The sequence below is a fragment of the Pectinophora gossypiella genome, chromosome 12 (assembly GCF_024362695.1).
Source record: "Pectinophora gossypiella chromosome 12, ilPecGoss1.1, whole genome shotgun sequence".
Lineage (NCBI taxonomy): Eukaryota > Metazoa > Arthropoda > Insecta > Lepidoptera > Gelechiidae > Pectinophora > Pectinophora gossypiella.
Window position 1 is genome coordinate 13,875,778 of NC_065415.1, and position 19,576 is coordinate 13,895,353.

At 35.9% G+C, this 19,576-nt stretch overlaps 2 protein-coding genes across 7 annotated transcripts; one reads left to right on the forward strand and one right to left on the reverse strand.

Moving 5' to 3' along the window:
- Positions 1 to 784: 784 nt before the first annotated feature.
- On the reverse strand, positions 785 to 11,771 carry LOC126371180 (uncharacterized). 6 transcript variants are annotated; one of them, XM_050016426.1, is made up of 14 exons: positions 11,561 to 11,771; positions 10,586 to 10,794; positions 9,595 to 9,677; positions 8,803 to 8,911; positions 8,013 to 8,225; positions 7,610 to 7,846; positions 7,194 to 7,379; positions 6,580 to 7,098; positions 6,290 to 6,385; positions 5,733 to 5,867; positions 5,180 to 5,428; positions 4,902 to 4,953; positions 4,727 to 4,803; positions 3,172 to 3,309 (listed from the first exon to the last, which is right to left on the reverse strand). In XM_050016426.1, the coding sequence occupies exons 2-14, from the start codon at positions 10,781 to 10,783 to the stop codon at positions 3,298 to 3,300; spliced, it is 2,166 nt and encodes a 721-aa protein (XP_049872383.1). In that variant the 5' UTR covers positions 10,784 to 10,794; positions 11,561 to 11,771; the 3' UTR covers positions 3,172 to 3,297. The 6 variants fall into 6 exon arrangements, with proteins under 6 accessions (XP_049872378.1, XP_049872379.1, XP_049872380.1 ...); XM_050016424.1 differs by lacking the exon at positions 3,172 to 3,309 and adding an exon at positions 3,340 to 4,476; XM_050016421.1 differs by lacking the exon at positions 4,727 to 4,803 and having other exon boundaries at positions 785 to 3,309.
- A 1,348-nt stretch (positions 11,772 to 13,119) lies between these two features.
- On the forward strand, positions 13,120 to 17,472 carry LOC126371335 (probable methylthioribulose-1-phosphate dehydratase). The gene is made up of 7 exons (XM_050016642.1): positions 13,120 to 13,310; positions 13,464 to 13,558; positions 14,084 to 14,197; positions 14,610 to 14,760; positions 15,275 to 15,477; positions 15,839 to 15,988; positions 16,282 to 17,472. Exons 1-6 carry the CDS (start codon positions 13,293 to 13,295, stop codon positions 15,939 to 15,941), a joined length of 684 nt encoding a protein of 227 aa, XP_049872599.1. The 5' UTR covers positions 13,120 to 13,292; the 3' UTR covers positions 15,942 to 15,988; positions 16,282 to 17,472.
- The last annotated feature ends 2,104 nt before the right edge of the window (positions 17,473 to 19,576 follow it).

Below are 19,576 nucleotides of genomic sequence, written 5' to 3' on the forward strand. Positions count from 1 at the left end.
AAAAGGTAATTTTAACGTTTCATATTTTATCTAAAGCTTTTAAATGTAACTGTTTCAACAAAATGCATGCACATGAACATTTCAAACGCGTGTGTGTAAAAAAATATCACAGAGCAAAGTCATTAAACTACAAGTTGAAAGTTTTGGAACAGCGTAAATCCAAATCGAGTTATTCATTGTGTTTTTCGGATCCATTTGAATTAGTGTGTTCGAATTTATACCTTATGTTAGGTGCGGGCGCTTTAGGAATTATAATTATTAGTTAGTACTTACTAGTAACATTAAACTTACACAGTTACGGGGTAAGTAGAGACTGGATTTGCATTTGCAACCGCAATATTCGATCTTAACGTACTTCCTTCTATAATTTCCCCACATTTTCACAAAAAACTTATTGGAAATCACGTTTCCACTACTTTCATATCACTTACTATCAATATAGAACGTACTATGGCTGATGAGAAAAGAGATCGTCATCTTATTTAATATATTTTCGCTATGCGAAGAAGATTATTAAGATTTCAAACTAAAAAAGGTTGAACATAAATTTAGCAGAGAGTACAACCGCGATCTGAGAGCTCCGATCCCAGTTGCAATGGAACTTTGCCCATTCGCCGTTTGACAAACGTTTTGGCGTTCTGCAAAATACTGCAACTATTACCAACTCTACAGCGAGACACATAGCAGCATTCATCATGTCAGTTACATTCTTGTTTCCAACTGTGATAAATGTACTACAAAGAAATAATAAAAAAAACTAACAGAATACCTTTATTTTTCGCATTCTAACTACACATATTATATTTTTTGCCATTGACCAAAAACCATATTTTACAAAAACTGAATCACTGCAAATGTAAAAATATCAACCATAACTTAAATTTTGAAGAAACGATGGTAGTTGTGGTGGTAGGTACTTCATTGAGTCCCACCCTTCATCTGTGCTACTATCGCGGGAAGTTACTGTATGTAAAGAATCTTGACCTTTTAAATCCTGTAAGACTTGATTACAAAATCCAGATATATCCAATATTACATTTTCTGTCGTATCTCTTCCCTCAGTGGCTCTATCTCTATTGTACTCTGACTGCGTCAAGTAATAGCAATGTTCCATTGCTCCTGTGTCACAATTTGGTTCAGAGGAGCACGTGCAAGGTTTGCGTTGGTCATTCTCATCGAGCTCTGAACAACAACCCGCTAAACACTCCTTGGGGTCACAATCCTCCTTACCGCAAGTTTTATCTCTTTTTCGCATTTTTAATCGATGTCCGCATGTAACGGACCTAAAGGAATTAAACTTGATACCTATCGCTTTTTGACGTTCCAAAAAATAATTTTGCATACTATCACAAGCACACTTCAGTGGTTCACAAACACAACTATTACCATGTTTCAACTTACAAGATGTTGACGTTATTTTATTCTTTGTGTCCTTTGGTATATATTTAATATCATTTTCATCAATTAATACATAAATGTTTCCAGATGGTGTTAGTTTTAAAACGCCGTAGTGAGCTCCTTCTTCATTAACATTTAAATGTATAGTAATTTCTCCTGAATCTGTTTTCCTGATAGGTATCAGACCATGTGGGCTTAATGATAAATACTTTTTTAAATCAAATATAAATGTTTTCATTGATTCTTTCTCTAATATTACAGTATATTGGCCAGACGCAGTTCTTTGCAGTTTGGCTGAAGGTTGAGAAAAAATACTATCTCTTACTTTAATTTTATTTAATAAATTTGAATCACTATTAGATCTAACTTTAGAACAGTTGGATGAAGAAAAAGGGCCATCGTTTCGAACTTTGTTTTTATAATTAGGGAGCTGGTTTACCAAGTTTTCATATTGTTTGACATTGAATGGTGTTGTACTTTCTGATAAGTTTTCATAGACAGGGCCATTTACAAGAATTTTAATACGCCCTGAATTAGTTTTAACTAGTAATGCATTTTGATCATTAGCGTCAAAACTTAATAAAATGTTTGAACGCGTTTTTTGTAAATTTATATAACATGCACTTTGTTTTTCGAGAGAACTGTTAAGATAGTCGACATGTTGTCTTTGGAATTCTTTATCCACAATAAAAATGTAATTAAAGGACGGTGTTGCTTCTAATACTGCAGGAATATCTTTAGCACCATTGCTGTCTCTTACACTTACTTTAAATAGGTCATGAATTGATTCAGTAGTGGATCTTCTTGTTGTTGAAATAGATTTAAATATAGGTTCTGTAACTACTAACAAAAATCTTCCTGATCTGGTTCTCCTGAGAACCGCATTAGGCCCTTTGTCCTCATTTGAAAGGCGACCCACATAAACTGCAAATGTGCCTGACGGTGACCTCTTTAGTAAAACTGGCTGTTCTTCTAGCTTGTTCGAGAACTTTGAAACAGCTTTTATTGCACTAATATCAAGGGCAAAATTTCCAGATGATGTTTTAATTATTGAAGTAGTTATTTTAGTTGATAATCCGTTTTCGCCGTCGACTTTTACGGCGATATTCTTCATTTTTTGATCATACAATGATTTTAAGTCGTTTTTATAGGCATCTATTGACTGACATATATACGGTTCCCTACAAACACGTAATTTTTTAATAGCTTTTTCATCTTTGAAAACGGTTTCCTCCACAATTCGTGCAATTTCTTCATTCCATGTTGGATGTCTACTTTTTTCTTTCTTAATTTTGTCGTATGCATAGCTGGTAGATTTTGTATGTTTGCGGTTAAAATAGTGTCTATCAAAATAGTGTTTATCAACATAGCCTTTATCTATGGACTTTTCATAGTCCTCATCAACATTTTGTTGTTCTATCTTAGTGTGTAAATTGGGTTTTTTGTTTTGACGGCTTTCACTCATTTCAGCAAACTGTTTCTCGGCTAATCGTAAATCAGCACTACGTTTTTCTGAAGCTCGTAAATCAGACTCAACGCCACTATCTGATTTTTTGAAGTTTTCCATGTTATCTTTAATTGCTTTTAAGGCCATGGGACTATAACCTGGCGTACTTACTTTATATGCTATACTTTCACTGGAGATGGCATCTGGATTTGGATATTCAATAATGTAACCAATCGGCTTTGCAGCACCTGACACATTTGATTCATTAACAAAAAATGAATCAATCTGGTCAGTTTCAATATATTTGTCTTCAAATGACCTTTTTATAACAACTATCGGATCTGTTCCTTTCTCATTATCATGTTTTTCTTTTTCATATAGATACTGAATAGATTCTGCTTGAGGCAGTTCAACAACACATCTCAAACAGTTTTTGGCTATTGCTGCTTTCATTAGTTTTTTATCTGTAAGTAATCAAAATATATTAATTTATTTGAGCACTATTTAATTTGAAATATTCCAATAATTTATTTATTTACGTGGGAGCACAAAACAAATGAAAGCAGTATGACAAAATCTATGATTACATACTAAATATTACTATAATTAGTTTTTATTACGTTTATTTTTCAATTTTATTCGACGCTACTACAAATACATTATGGGTTTCACAACGAATATTAATCAGATTACTCGCAGTTTGCTACTTTCCACTTCAGTACATGCTACTTGTCCAAAACCGCTGAAATTATTTTCACGCGGTTCTTGTCATTACTTTTCGTTAAGTTAAAAATTTCATTAATCTCTTTATTTTTGGTATTAGTTATTACAGTAACTTTACGGTCCTCAGAAATCTTATCGTGAGGGCGTTTTAAGCGTTTTGTTCGAGTATTCGAATCTTTTGTTTTTTTCTTGTCTGCAATTTCCACATTTTTATCAGCTCTGAAGCTTTCAAGCATAAAAATATCTGTTGATGATTCACTACGTTTTAAAGGAGAATGCTTTATCAAAGGAATAATTGAAGTACAATTTTCCTTAGTTCTTTGAGATTTGACCTTCTCCCAAATACCGTCAATACTTTCAATTTCGCCAATATCTACACTTTCGTTCAACGTAAAAGTATAGCAATTTGAAGAGCCTGTGCCCTCATTTGTGAATGTTTTAACCTCTGTCTGTGACTTTGATCCAACGTGACAGTTTATTGGTTGCATATTTTTTGAGGAATCTGACCCCATCAAACATGTCGTTATCGTATGACAAGATGATAGCTGATAGCCACTCACTGATCTATCAATGTGTTTAATACCATGTTTCACATGGATCTTACTTGAAGCAAATACTACCCTGTTGCTACTTGGAGTGGTCTCTTGGGAAGTAGTTATATAAATCGGCCTTAACAATGGCACCTTTTCCTCATTTTTAGAAGAATTAATATCTTTTTTATTTATTTCCTCATAGTCTGCTTGTCTAATCCATACATCTTCAAGCTTGTGTTGATTTAAGTTCTTACTGGACCGTGCGAATTTGTTTACAATCGTGTTCGTTGTCAAGCATATGTTTGATGTGTTTAAACGAACACAATCTTCGTATCTTCTCACACTTATATCCGAGAGACTGTTTATGTTTGCCACCTAAGACGAAAACACAATTTTTCAATAATTTATACCTTCTGAAATTTTGAAATTCTAAAGCATGGTGGTTCATTTATACAAAACTACATCTAAAATAAAACCACCATGCTGGTTTTAATATTTTTATTGAAATTTTACTTGTTGTAGTTTTACTTCTTATAATTAACAAAGGGTAAATATGAAATATATAAGTATTTAATTTTTAAGATGACGTGTCACTAGGTGATGTCTTTGTGGACCAGAAACTTACTTTTTCAATAGGCATCACATCGAGGTATCTTCCCATGACCTCCTCAATCATTTTCTGTCGTGGAATGGTTCTTTGATCTAAAAACGAAAGTTCCAGTTCACGACGCGTCACAACAAGCAATCACGTAACAAAGTACTCCCACGTAAATAAAAATACATTTAAACAGAAAATTTACCTTTTGAACAAGTACAGGGTTTCATTGGTGACTTGCCGCATTTGCACTCAATCTGAAAATGGGAAAACTATATTATTTTCCATCCTTAAAGAGACCATGAAGACTATTTTGAAAATATCAGTGCTCATTATTAGTTTGGCATACCAACAGTTACTACAATCATGCATCAATGACAATGTACACATTTCAAAATTTTTTTTCTAATTGCGCAAATAATTTATTGACAAGCTCTGTATGAAAAAAGGGGTATCAGAAATTAAAAATTGCTTTAGCCATACCTGATCTTGCAATACATAGCTCGGCGCTTGTGGTGTTGGTACACCGAACTTAATGGGTTCGATTAAAGATTCTGGTCCCAGAACGCACTGGGCCGCACGCATGTTCTTCCCGAAAGGACAGGACTGCCCAGGCGCACAAGGGTCTGGTCTCCATTTGGCCACATCCTTGCCCACCTTGTTGGGCGTATGAGAACCACAATCCGGACCGCAAGCTACGTTCTGCTTATGCGGACACACCACGATTTCACCCTGGTTAACATAGACAATAAGAAACTTTAGCATCGGCTTTAGCAGGTGAATAATAACTGATATCAAAGTTGGTGATGTTACAGTGACGATCTCACTGTCAATATCACCTCACTAACCTAACCTAACCAAAATCTTATAACCCACACAAGAAGAAGAAACGCCTAATAGACCCTGAAGCCTGACAGTTATTAAAACCAATTTTAAAAATAAATACGACTTCTCCAAGCATGATGTGTAGGTCATTTTCAAAATTAATGCAACACCAGATAGACAAACTCAAAATATAATTCAACCAAATACTTACAGCGTCTTCCTTTTCTGGTGGTGGACAAGGAGTGGGATCATGCACAGGTGGTGGAGCTTTCTTGGAACATATACACGCTTTTGGTCCTTTCGGACAGTTACACTCGCTCGGACCTCCCCAGCGGAAGCATGGATCCTGATAAAAAGATATAACACCATTTTTAAAAATGTAATATATAGCAAAGTTAGTTTGATGCACCTTTATGTTGATTTATCTACGTTCATATTATTTAATGCGTACAGTCCTTTTGTGTAATATTTTATATACCCACGACATTGAATCTCAAAAAGTCTAGAGAACGTAATTTTCATGTTCTGAGTAAAAACTTGAAGACTTTAGAATGTATTTTGTCATGTAATATAATAACTCATACCTACCTACTAAGTTAAAACAGCAATATTTTGAAAGACTTGTTGTTTGAAGACTCATTTTAATATAGCATAAAGTTATGCTAACGTTAGAAGGTCACGAAATTCCAAAATGATAATTTGAAAAAGTTTATGTGAAATAATTCTCTTTTCAAAAACTCTTTTGTACGAAACAAAAAATAATCGTACCTTTTTTACGTCTGTGCCTTTATCGGATTTCGGAGTAGGAGTAGCTTTAACTTTTTTCAGACACAACATCAACTGTTCGTACATTGCAGTGTCCAACTATAAAAAAATAAGCTTAAGTATTAGTAACAAGTATGAAAGCAATCGCCAATGCATTTTGTCTAAAAATATTATTATAATTCAATTACTCTAAACAAATACGAGTCTTAGAAAAAATAAATTAGTTAAATTTTATTTCTTTTCATTCTTTCATTATTTTTTGTCTTTTCCTCTTTATAATTTTTTTAACTTACCTCACATCTTGTCTTCACGGCGCCGCCAACTATTGTCAAGTTCAAATTCTTCTTGACCGTGGTCAATATAAAGTCTTGCAAGATCCTTCTCGTGTGCTCATTTAGCTTCCCATTCCTGCTCTTCTTCAAACAATCTGCGATCTCCTCAGCCACTACCTTACCCGCATCGGTTCTAATTTGCTTCTCCAATACCGTGTACATATTCTCAAATACATTGTCTAAGAATCGTTGTTTAACAGTCATACATACACATTCTTCTTTAGCATCAGCGGAACAAGTGCCACCTTCCATCAAACATTCTCTTTGCTGCTCACATCTTGGACAATCAATACAGAATTTTCTAACATCAGAGGTGTCTATACACACGTTGCATCTAACACATTTCAGTTTGAAATCATAGATTTCAGTGTCAACATTCTTAATTTCTTCAAAAATGGATTGTTGTTTCTTTGCGCATCTATCTTTGCAATTGTCACAAGTATCTTTTAACATATTGATTTCTTGAATAAGGGCCACTTTCTGCAAGCAAATCGTACCATTTTTAAAACAAACTATTATCGATTATTGAACCGAATTCACAAACTGCGTTTTCATTCTGTATCTGTGTAACGTACCTCTGCTTTTAAGTCTTCGTGTTCCAATTTTTTCTGAAGTAACATTTTGCACATTTTCTGCAAATCCTCTCTAGCTCCTTTAATAAAACCATTCCCTTCCTTCTCTTTCTCTTGTTTTCGTTTGGTTTCTTCTTGTATTTCCTTTTCTATCTTAGTAATTTCTTCACAAATTTTGGATAACCTGCCCTGAACATAAAACAATATTACTAAAATAATAAAGTTTTTTTTTCAACTATTATTATAAAGCTTTATCTTATTTTGTTAAGACACTATTTTGTCTAAAAACCTAAATATACCTTGAGCTAATATAAACGAGAATGTTAAATTATATTATTTTTCAACCTTACACTCTTACTGATACAAACTTTAATACCGTTACGAAACTTACTATTTCTTTTTATTAAAAAAGTGCTTACATCAGACGCTATTTTCTTATTAGATAACTGTTTTCTTGTGGACTCGGTTTCCTTCTTAGTTTTTTCTATCCTTGACTTGTAGCCTGTTATTTCAGCATCTATCGATTTTAGGTCATTTGTCTTTTGGTTTATTTTTTCTGTCATGTCCACCTGACATTTGTTTATTGCTTCCAACTGCTTTTCTAAATCTTTCTTGTTTTTACGCCATTTAGCTGCGCTCGTTTCTATTTCGTGTAACTGTAGAGTTAAGAATTTTAAATTAAATTTAGCATGTTACTCTATAGTTTTACTCACATCACGTAGATACGAGTAAATACGACATTTCTCAGACGAACAGCCGAAACGTCCGTTCTAAGTTTTCTGTAACTATTTTCAATAGAACATCTATAGAAAAATTCCTTACTTCTTTAACGAGATCTCTTTGCCTCTCCAAAGATTCAGCGATCTTCTCCTTGTAAGCATTTTCCATACTAGACCACATGTCATCTGCTTTCTTCAACAGCGCTATACCTTCTTTCTCTCTGGTCTCCAAACGCGCTATTTGACACCGCAATTGTTTTTCAACGGTCAAAAGATCCCTTAGTTTCCTATTACAATCTCTATCAAATGATGCGGCCTGAAATTTGGGTGAAGCACAGTGTTACTATAGTAACTTACATCCGTATTCTAAGATATTAATTCAACTCTTCCTCCACTCGATTCGGCCTCAGCATTTTGGTATTTTAAGTTGAGATATACGTTCTCCACTTGAGGACTTTACTCACTGGAGTCGATCCTATCATACTACCAACATGATAATACGAAATTAATGACGTCATGGCTTACTGGACGACGTCTAAGTATACCGATTATGAGCTGAGTTCGCGGAAGACCTTGAGGTCGCCTCAACTAAGGACGGATTCGAGGAAGGTTCGTGTAAATATCTTAGAATACGGGTGTTATACATTAATAACGTACTTACTTTTATTTATTCATAGCTTACCAATTATTAACACAACATATTATTATAACTATCTGCTCAAGTAATTCGTGGTAACCTATTTTTGGCTTAACGACATAGCTTAAGATGTATTAAATTGTAGCTTAACATATGCATAAGTAAGCGCGTATTGACCGAACCTTGAAGTTTAGACTCATACGATCTACGTAGTCGAGAGCAACCAACCGATATAAAGAAGACATTATATACTAGCCTCTTTTAAGTTGCCTAACACTTTGCTCAGTGGGGGCGCATTGCTATTGGCTCCGCTGCAGCACCCTCCACCCTCACCTGCAGGTCTGGATCCACCGCTTCTTTGGTCCCTGATAGAAAATTAATATTGTTTAAAAAGTTTATTATAAACGCCCTAAACTTATCATTGACTTAAATCTATCCTTCGTTGATAGAAGTTCGGCACTGGTGCCTATTCGGTGTTTGTTCTTAGTCTCAATAAATGACTTAGGATTGCAAAAAATCGTGTTTGTAAGTAGGTAAGTATATATTTGTATATAATATAATTGGTTGTTTTAAAGCTCCATATTCCATCATAATTATATACGAATCACCACACTTAGAAATGTGTGAGGAGCTCGGTGGCGCAGCGGTAAACGCGCTCGGTCTGCGATTGTTGAAGTTAAGCAACTTTCGCAAAGGCCGGTCACAGGATGGGTGACCACAAAAAAAAAGTTTTCATCTCGAGCTCCTCCGTGCTTCGGAAGGCACGTTAAGCCGTTGGTCCCGGCTGCATTAGCAGTCGTTAATAACCACCAATCCGCACTGGGCCCGCGTGGTGGTTTAAGGCCCGATCTCCCTATCCATTCATAGGGAAGGCCCGTGCCCCAGCAGTGGGGACGTTAATGGGCTAGTGATGATGAGAAATGTCTCGACTTAGATATTTGTAATTGTCATGAAAAAGTTTGTGTGAAAGGTTTTTTTAAAAACCACTATGAAATTCGAAACCGATGCAGTTCGCTATTTAAATAAGTATATAAGATGGCTTACTCACTCGTTAGCCATATAACAGGATATGTTCTGTGGTTTCATGATGACTTTGTCGTCTGACAAGTACATGCATCGATGCACTGCGTCCTGTCGAACATTTAAATCATCAGTCATAAAGATATGTATATGACTGAAAGGACAGTAACGTGGGTGAATCGCCTTACGCCTCGCTTATGAAGACGTAGCGCGTCCCTACATTTTACGCATTTTTATAGCTACGGTCACGAGTACTAATGTATACAATACACTATACACTTTGAAACCACGTCACATGAACTTTTTTGACAAATTAAACGGTAAGTCTCATTAAATGTCAAATATGATAGTGCGACAGGGTTCTAAAGCGGGTACATGATATTGCTCATGACTGTACGTCACTATATTTTTAAACTCCGACGCGACGCTACGCGGAGAGGTGTTATAAATTTCATTCGTTTGTCTATATGTCTGCGCCATCGTAGCTCCAGAGGAGGTGGTATGATTTGGTTGCGGTTTTTTTTTTGTTTGATAGGTGGTATTTCAGAGAAGGTCCTTAGACATGACTGAGAAAATAATGATAACTAGGTAAACATATAGGAACTCGACAAAAAAATTACACAAGACCCCCAGTTTGGGCTTGTTTAAATTGTCTTGATAGGTAATCACTTCGGCTTTAGGTGATTTTTGTGGTTAGTGTTCATTGAATTTACCGCGCAACTAGCCCCTTCAGGCACCGTACAATACGTCACATCAACATGAATGAGGCTTTACCTACTTATTCTTGCACCATTTCTAATATCGTTACTTGACTTTGGTTTTATGCTGGATTGGGAGATAAAACGTGTACCAGAACCGAACAAAGGAATGTGTCCTTCAAAGCGTGATGACCGATCACCTGCCAGCATACGGTTCATCTTAAACATTCTAGAACGATTAAGGTTGCTCAAAACATTAGCGATTACGTACAGGTATAAGTTTCTGGATGTTTCTATGGTTGTATGTGACTAGTATTTTACCGGCAAATTGCAGTTAGGTTCCTCCTTGAGAATGTTCCAGAACTTGCACATGAGTCTGACGCCGGGATTGGAGGTGGCGCAAGAACCCGACTGGGTGCTCACAGGCGACATGGCGTTGAGCTCATGGATCAGTTCGTCGATCACCCGGTAACGGCGGTTGAGACATTCCGGTACGTCGGATTCGTTTTCGTCCCGCATTTTTGTGGACACTACGATAGAAGCAGATAACTTATGATGAATATTTGACGTGACTTATTGTAGAATTGCGGCAGATGGCATTAACTACTTGGCCGGAAACAGATAACTTATGGACAACATTATGACTGTATGTACGTAAAAATGTATCTCTCCTTCCGAGAAACTGTGAAAGGCATACTTACAATACAAGGAATAAAAATAAAATTACTATTCAAAATTCTAGATTAAGTAAATTAAATTCATCTTTTTTGGGGTTATGTATACGTTTTTACAATAAAATACCAGATAATATTTTAAATTTGTCAGAGAATAAATTTAAAGCTCATGTGAAGCTTACTTTATGTAAAAAAGCTTATTATAAGATTAATGACTACCTAAATGATAAAAATGTCTGGTATTGAATGTGTTCCTCTAGTTATTAAATAACTTGTAATGTATATTGGTTTTTAAAAGATGTGTTGCTGTTGCAGTTTCTTGTCATTTCTTCTCCTCAGCTATAACACCTTGCGAAATGACGTAAATTCAAAAATGTTATATTGACCTTCAACAAGTTTATCCATGATAATTACGTTGAATAAATGATTCTGATTTCTGACAAACTCTAGGTATAGTTTATTAGGCCAGAAGGACTTTGGACTTAGACGCGTTTTCATACACATTCCTGTCATCTAGTGCGTACAAGTAGGGATAACTTAGAAGGACCTACACTGCCGCCGCGACGTTTCTATACGTTTAAGCTAACTAATTAATTAGCAGCAAATAATAATCAGAACTTACCTGACGAATAAAAAAATGTTTTGGGTTTCGATTAAGTATCTAGACAATTTTATTTTTTTAACATGGTCATTGATCAAAGCATTAGTTAATATATAAATTTTTACATACTATAAAGTTATAAAAGTGTGAACACAAACTGACATTTTATTTTCAGATTAATTTGTTTCTTCTTGTTATGACGGAAAGAACTACAATTTTACAGGCCAGTTTGATTTTTTTTTTTTTTTGTTTTGGTTTTCCCCGAAGGGTAAGGCAAAGGGAACTATGCCCATACAGCCATGTCTTACGTATTTTTTTTTCTTGATGATTAATGAAATGATGAAAGGTGATGAATGATGATGATGAAACCTAAGCCCCCACCCTCGGAGTAGACTCCTACTCCGAACCCCAAACGAATTAACTCAAAAGTCCGCATAAACTTTTGAGCTATGAAGCGGCTTCCCAGCACGAAGCGAAAATAGGCAGATACACTTTGTTCATTGAATACTCCAATATAATAACACTCGCGAATGTCTTCTGACTAACTTAATGCGATCATTAACCACAAAACACCACTTCGTATTAATTATTTAGATTACTCAATGAAGAAAGCAACTGTCCCGTTCCCGTTTCCCGCCGAAAAGCCAGGCCAGTTTGATTTTTTTTTTTTTTTTGGTTTGGTTTTCCCCGAAGGGTAAGGCAAAGGGAACTATGCCCATACAGCCATGTCTGACGTATTTTTTTTTCTTGATGATTAATGAAATGGTGAAAGGTGATGAATGATGATGATGAAACCTAAGCCCCCACCCTCGGAGTAGATTCCTACTCCGAACCCCAAACGAATTAACTCAAAAGTCCGCATAAACTTTTGAGCTATGAAGCGGCTTCCTAGCACGAAGCGAAAATAGGCAGATACACTTTGTTTATTGAATACTCCAATGTAATAACACTCGCGAATGTCTTCCGACTAACTTAATGCGATCATTAACCACAAAACACCACTTCGTATTAATTATTTAGATTATTCAATGAAGAAAGCAACTGTCCCGTTCCCGTTTCCCGCTAAAAAGCCCAGGCCAGTTTGATTTTGGCGCTTTAAACTGTCAGAATTATTCCATTTGTAAATGTAGCTAATACCATTTGAGTGACCATTAAACAGGGCAAATTCAAGACATCTCTGGCTTTAATGTTGAACAAACTGTATATCAAAACTAAATACAACATTATAATTCGTAATTAAATAAAAAAGAATAGAATTGTTATGAGAAAAATCGAGTAAAATGTTATTACCTATTTTAATAGAACATTAACACACTTTTCAAATGCATTCCCAATTGTCACTTTTGAAAGGTGCGTTCGAAACATCCAATGAATGGTAACTTTTTCGGTGAACTCCATTCCACAATTTACGAAATAAATATACCTATTGTTATTTGAATAAACTTGCTTATAGTAGGTAGGAATTTTAATAAAAAAGTAAAGTAATATAATTTTTTGATTAATTTTTAGTATGTAACTTTTAACAAAACTGTTTCATACATTTTACAAAACAGTTAAAGGTTTGGTATATCATCTTTTAAACGCTCGCATGTCATCTTTTATCTCGCCCTTTGGTGTTTTCGTGTCGTTTATTCGAAAATATACGTAATTAACAGTAATTTACTTGTACGTTCTCATACACGTTTAACGATAAGATAAAGTTTCTATATTGACACTATATTCTATCCCATGTGCGCATATTATCAAAGAAACAATGTCTGACTTGGGACCTGTAAGTAATAGTTTTTGGGTATTTTGAGCATTTTAATACTATTTTATTGGGATTAAAACTTGAACTTCAAATACCTAGCCCATTACTTATTTCAAAACTTGAACATACGGTCTTTTTTTTCTGAAAACCTAATAGATATGATTTGAATTGCAGGAACACCCAAAGAATTTAATTCCTGAACTTTGCAAACAGTTCTATCATTTAGGATGGGTTACCGGCACTGGTGGAGGAATTTCTATAAAAGAAGAGTAAGCCGTTGTAAAATATACTATTAAATAAGTACCTAAAAATGAGTAGGTTAGGAATACATTTCTTGCAATGAGGATATACAAGCATTTTTATAATGTGATTATGCTTTAAGGAAAACTTAAGAAACTACTATTAAATGTGAACATTACTTAGTTACATACATATGTATGTACTTGGTAATCAATAGTGATTACAATTTATTATTTTATTCAGATTTTAAAAACGAAAATCCATTGATACAATGTGAAAGATGATCATATTTATAAAACACCTTTAGCATTTAAACAGTATAATGTGGCCTTATAACCATGTAAGCGCCTCTTTGAAAAATCACATACAGAAGTGATGTTTCTTAACAAATTCTCAAATAGACAAGCTAATTTCAATCCAGGTATGTTGAAAAAAACATATTATAATGTAATTTTTTTTATATATAGAATCTACATTAAATTAAAAACAGAACTGCCATCACTCTTTAGCACCTTACAGATCACATCATAACTTTGCTTCTTTTAATATTACAGTGGCAAAATCTACATAGCACCTTCAGGAGTCCAGAAAGAGCGGATGAAATCTGATGACCTGTTTGTACAGACTATTGATGACGAAGATTTGGAACTGCCTCCTCCAGAAAAGAAGTGAGGTTTACTTTTTAACATTTTGAAGATCAAACACAATACAAAATCTAATCTTATTTAGCTTCCCTAGGTCACACTACTAAGGCCATAAGGCTGTAAGGGTCATTGATCATGATCTCAGAATGAATGACATAATAATAATGTAGCCTATATTTTTTACATATTTTAGACAGATATATTTAACCTCACCTGAAACCATCAAGAAAACAACTTGCATCTTGTTAATGACAGTTTAACAGTCCATCACTCATAAAGATAATCACTACTAAACAATAAATGATGTTCTTTGTTCAAGGAAAGCCAGTCCACACCCCACACTTCCCTTCTTACAAAAACCTCGTTTTAGAGCGGAGAGTTGCCGTTATAATGTAGTATTATTCCTTATTCTATGGCCTGTCAAATGTGATTCCAGGTTAAAAAAGAGCCAGTGCACGCCGCTGTTCCTGATCGCGTACCGCGACCGCGGCGCCGGCGCAGTTATACACACGCACTCGCCTCACGCTGTGCGCTGCACGCTGCTCTATGACAAGGAGTTTGTTATTACTCACCAGGAGATGATTAAGGTAAACTTTATTAAACACTACACTTAACAAGTCCGGTACTGGGGTTGGAATCCAGCGCTCTCCGTTTGAGAAGCAAGCTGAACCACAGTGACTTTCAGTGATTATCGTTGATATGTGACACATTACCCATAATAAATCGACAATGGCCCCGATTCCTGCAGACACATCCTAATTTTATTTTAAGTCATACCTGTCATTCTCATATCCGCCGAAAAGGAAAGGGAGGAATGACTACTGTTAATTTTAAAATGAATGAATAACCTTGGCGAATAAAATAGGCATGTCGCTGGTATGCAACCCGTTTGACGTGTGCTGTCAATTTAATTCTGACAGGTAATTAAAATTCCTGCCTAAAATTGATGTGTGTTTCCTAAATTTTATGTCTGCCGGTTACCCGTCCTTTTCCTTTTCGGCGGATAAGAAAATGACAGGTATAACTTAAAATAAAATTAGATGGTCTCTACAGGAATCAGTTCCGTTGTGACATACTTATTACCGGTTATCCAATTTCCAGGGCATAAAAGATGCAAAGCTCGGCCGCTTCCTTCGCTACGATGAGAAGCTAGTCGTCCCTATTATAGAGAATACTCCCTTCGAACGAGACCTGGCGGGCAGTATGGCGGCGGCGCTGAAAGAGTACCCTGGCACCAGCGCCGTGCTGGTCCGCAGACATGGCGTCTACGTATGGGGCGACACTTGGCATCAGGCCAAGACCATGTGAGTTACCAAGTTTCACAGACAAATTGACGTTAAAAGTAAGACCGAGGGGGGGGGGCTAAATCTAGCTCAGCCGTTGGTGGGGATACGTATCCCTTACACTCTTTGCTTATAATATATTCAAATTCAAAAATATCTTTATTCAGTAGGTAACATAGTTACACTTTGAATCGTCAATTTTTACATAACGAACGTCTCATCCGCCTAAAACTACTGCAGCTTCTCACAACCTGTATAGCCGGGGAAAAGAAGCTGCAAGAAAAACCTCGGCACAGGGCCCTAGACGTTCTTTAAAAAAAAAACATAAAATATTGGTATACAATTGAGTATAGAACTTAGAGCTTATTTTTCACCTTTACAGGACCGAATGCTATGATTATCTATTCGAAATGGCGGTGGAAATGAAGAAGCTTGGTCTGGACCCCGCGCACAACCCTGAGACTGAAGCCAATGGGAAGTCGTAACATTGAAAGACTGGATGAGGTCATTCACTCCACTATATTAGGCAGGTATTGGTGCTAATTCCTGTAAATACCATCTAATTTTATTTTAAGTTATATCTGTCATTTTCTTATCCGCCGAAAAGGAAAGGGACGGGTAATCGACAAGCATAAAATTTATGGAACACAAATCTAAACCAACCGTCTAAAAATTTTACATCAGTCAATAACCCGACACATTCATTTACTCATTCTTCCTAAAATTAAGAGCTGTGAATCATCCGTCCCTTTCCTTTTCGACGGATATGAAAATGACGGATATAACTTAAAATAAAATTAGGCGGTGTCTCCAGGAATCGGGGCCACTTTCTGTATATCTTTCTTTATACAGCGTGTCCTGTAAGGAATGGTTCATACATAAGTGGAAAATGGGTGGTATCCTAGGTCAAAGATAAATTATGAAATTCTAATTACTAAACTGTATAAAGACAGATCTAACTGTCGGAAATCATTTTCTTTATTCTATTTAGCTTTTTTATGTTTGTTATCGACAAATACGCAATAATATGTCCGATATTTTATCACGTGTTTCTATGATGTCACAGTGTGCTTTTTCAATTCCATAGTAATTTCGTGTTTTGACGTTTAGTTAAAAGTAATAGATTTAACTAGTTGGAAACTAGCCTTTTTTAACGACTAGACGTAAGTGTTATACCATATTAGAAAACCAATAAAATGTCCCAGTTTATTAGAAAATAATTAAAAAAACTCATTAATTTTGCGACGGAAAATTCCACTTGATAATAACTCAGAACCATGGTCTGAATCATCCCCCTCAGGATTCGTTACGATGTCACTAACAGGCTGTATTGTCGCCTTATAAAATCACATTACAATTCGCGGCGCGGTTGCCATATGGCGAGAGCTGGATTGATAACGTGGGTTATTGGTCTCACAGCCCATACGAGAGAAAGAGACCTACTATGATAGAAGAAGAACACCTAACTTACCGTATAGCTGGTGGTCAGTCCTCATCGTCGCCTCCATCGTCGTCGTACACTTTAGGCTTTTCACGCGGCGGAGGCTGATAGCTTTAGGAATCCAATAAAATGACCAATGTACAGTTCACTGTCGCACATTTTTTTCATAGGACAACTTATTAAAATTCAGAGGGCTTAAAAAGGCCACATGGAAGCAATTTATCTAAAAAGCAATATTGCTATTTGACTTTTGCGCTAATTAGGTGAGTTATTTTCCACTTCCGTTTGATCCACTATTTACGGGACGCGCTGTATATTAGCCGCCTTATCAATAAAAAATAAACAACCTGTGGTGAATGCATAGGTACCTATGACATTATAAAAAAGCCAAGCAAAGTTCAACCTGTGGATTACAATAAACATTTTGTTTTTATTGAATTATTTTATGATTGGACTCCATTTTGGTCGCTGGTTCAAATCCGGCTCGAAGGACCATTAACAGGGAAGCATTTAGTTTTTCGGTGAAATTAAATAAAAAACTGAAATTACTTACAGCTCCCTTCGCGTCTTCATTTGGAAGGGAAGAATGAATGGTACGAATGTACATAGAATATATAGTTGGCTCACAGATTATAAAATTGTAAGTCGTGAACAATACTTAAACACACTTTCATCACTTGCTTATTTCTTATTGGTAAGGCGGTAGGTGTGTAGTAACTCGTTTGAGTCAACTGATGCCTCGTTTTGATGCGACACTCTTCTCGCTTCTCCGGGCGCGTTTGTGAACTTCGTATCAGCAATTAATTATATAGATAATCCATTTATTTCAAGCGATTAGGCCCCTACTCCCCTGAAAAATGCCGTAATCTAATGGTGCTGATTCTTGTAGACACCATCTAATTTTATTTTAAGTTATACCTGACACTTTTTTATCCGCCGAAAAGGAAAGAGACAGGTAATCGACCCGCATAAAATTTAGGGAACACACGTCAATTTTAGGCAGGAATTTTAAAAACCTCAAAGAACATTGGCGAGAAAATATTTTGAAAAAAAGTTAGCGTCTAGAAATGCGACATTTACTAATCTTCATGAAATAATTTTGGCCAATTTTTCAATATATCGTAATAAATAGTAAAACCCGGGTATGAAACTTATATTTAATTAGAACCACGATTGATTAAAATATTTTCACTTTATATATTCTCAAAATGTTTCCTTACATTCTTTTTGAGTTACCATTTATAAAATTAAAACTACTGATGTATTAAAGTAAAACTACTCTTCGCCTCTAGTGTTTTAGGCATTTGAAGAACAGATAAAAAAATATGAATTTTAAAATTGTAATAAAATAATTATATTATTTTTTATGAATAGAAATCAACATGTATGGTTTTATTATTATAAAATCTTTCATAAATACGTATTTTTCTATGTTTTCTTATGTCGTGCACACGGTAATTGTTTTGGCAACATTATTTCGACAATGACAGCCAGTGACATTGACAGTGCTTTTAATCCAACATTAGATTTTGAAAATATAACAGAAATGGATGAGATAGTATTTGAATACTAGATGGGACTTACAAAAGAAAAATTCAATATCTTATTGCAAGAGATACCCCGAATCGTGAGAATAAGAAGAGGCACCTCTTGAAGAGGTCTTGCAGCCCTGCTGTCAGACGACAGAATAGCCAGTTTGGTTCATGTTCCACGGCGCTCATTGGAGAACTTAATGGACAGTGTAAGGGAGATTCTTGTCCAAGACTTTGTGCCAAGGAACTTGGGCATCGAACAATTGAGCAGGGAAGAGGTCTTGCAAGGCGATGCAACATTAATAAGAGGCAAAATCAAATCACGCCACGTTTCTAGACGTCAATATTATATATAATGGATGGTCCACCATTTTCACACAAGTCCCTATCGGTGATGGAAGGCGAGCAAAGCCGATAGGCTAACGCATCCGGCTTCTACAGCGGTGGGGCAAGGCAAAGGGGAAATGCCTCAAAGGGCGCACGTCTGGATCCTTTTAGTGGCGTGCGGCCAATCTCCTGCGGCCTCTGCCTTCTGCCGGTCGTACCGGCTGTCCGGTCCATCGGCACCGGGAGGTTGAGGAGGAGAGAGTGGACTTGTACCAGCGCAACTACTTGTTCACTATAATACACTCACGCGCAGATGACTCCTGCATGATGATGATATAATATAATTGAGAATAATATACTTGGACGAACATGTATTCTGGCTTACTGTTGCAGTTGCCTAGTGGGCCGGCGCACAGTCGGATGTTGCGCACATGTTATGACTGTAGTGTGGTATTTGGTATGGGCGAGACGTCAAAGGCGTATTAGGGCGCCAGCAGCTTTCTTAGATGATGTTATCATAAGAGATGATGAAGATTGTTTGTAATAATAAAGTATAGTTGAAAATAAAGTGATTTTATTTCATAACCTGACGTACAAAAGAGTCCTTCATTGCACCTACTACGTTACTTGTTTATAAAATTATATATTTAGGTTTTAGTTACCTAACTAGTATTCATCATCACGATTTCAGTAAGGGAGAAGTCCACAACATATGCCTCCCATAATTGTAGGGTTTTTTTTGTCACTATGCTAAGCAGATGAATTGGTAATTGGTAGGTAGTAGGTGATGTAGGCAGTCGCTTAGAATAATATTTATGCA

Excerpts from the sequence above, each read along its gene's own strand:
- LOC126371180 (XM_050016421.1), bottom strand. The coding sequence starts at position 10,783 with ATGCGGGACGAAAACGAATCCGACGTACCGGAATGTCTCAACCGCCGT. Across the intron at positions 7,847-8,012 it reads AAAGAGATCTCGTTAAAGAA|TTACACGAAATAGAAACGAG; the intron begins GTAAGGAATTTT and ends TTAACTCTACAG. Across the intron at positions 4,954-5,179 it reads GCTATGTATTGCAAGATCAG|ATTGAGTGCAAATGCGGCAA; the intron begins GTATGGCTAAAG and ends TCCCATTTTCAG.
- LOC126371335 (XM_050016642.1), top strand. Across the intron at positions 13,559-14,083 it reads GGAATTTCTATAAAAGAAGA|TGGCAAAATCTACATAGCAC; the intron begins GTAAGCCGTTGT and ends TTAATATTACAG. Across the intron at positions 14,761-15,274 it reads CTCACCAGGAGATGATTAAG|GGCATAAAAGATGCAAAGCT; the intron begins GTAAACTTTATT and ends TCCAATTTCCAG.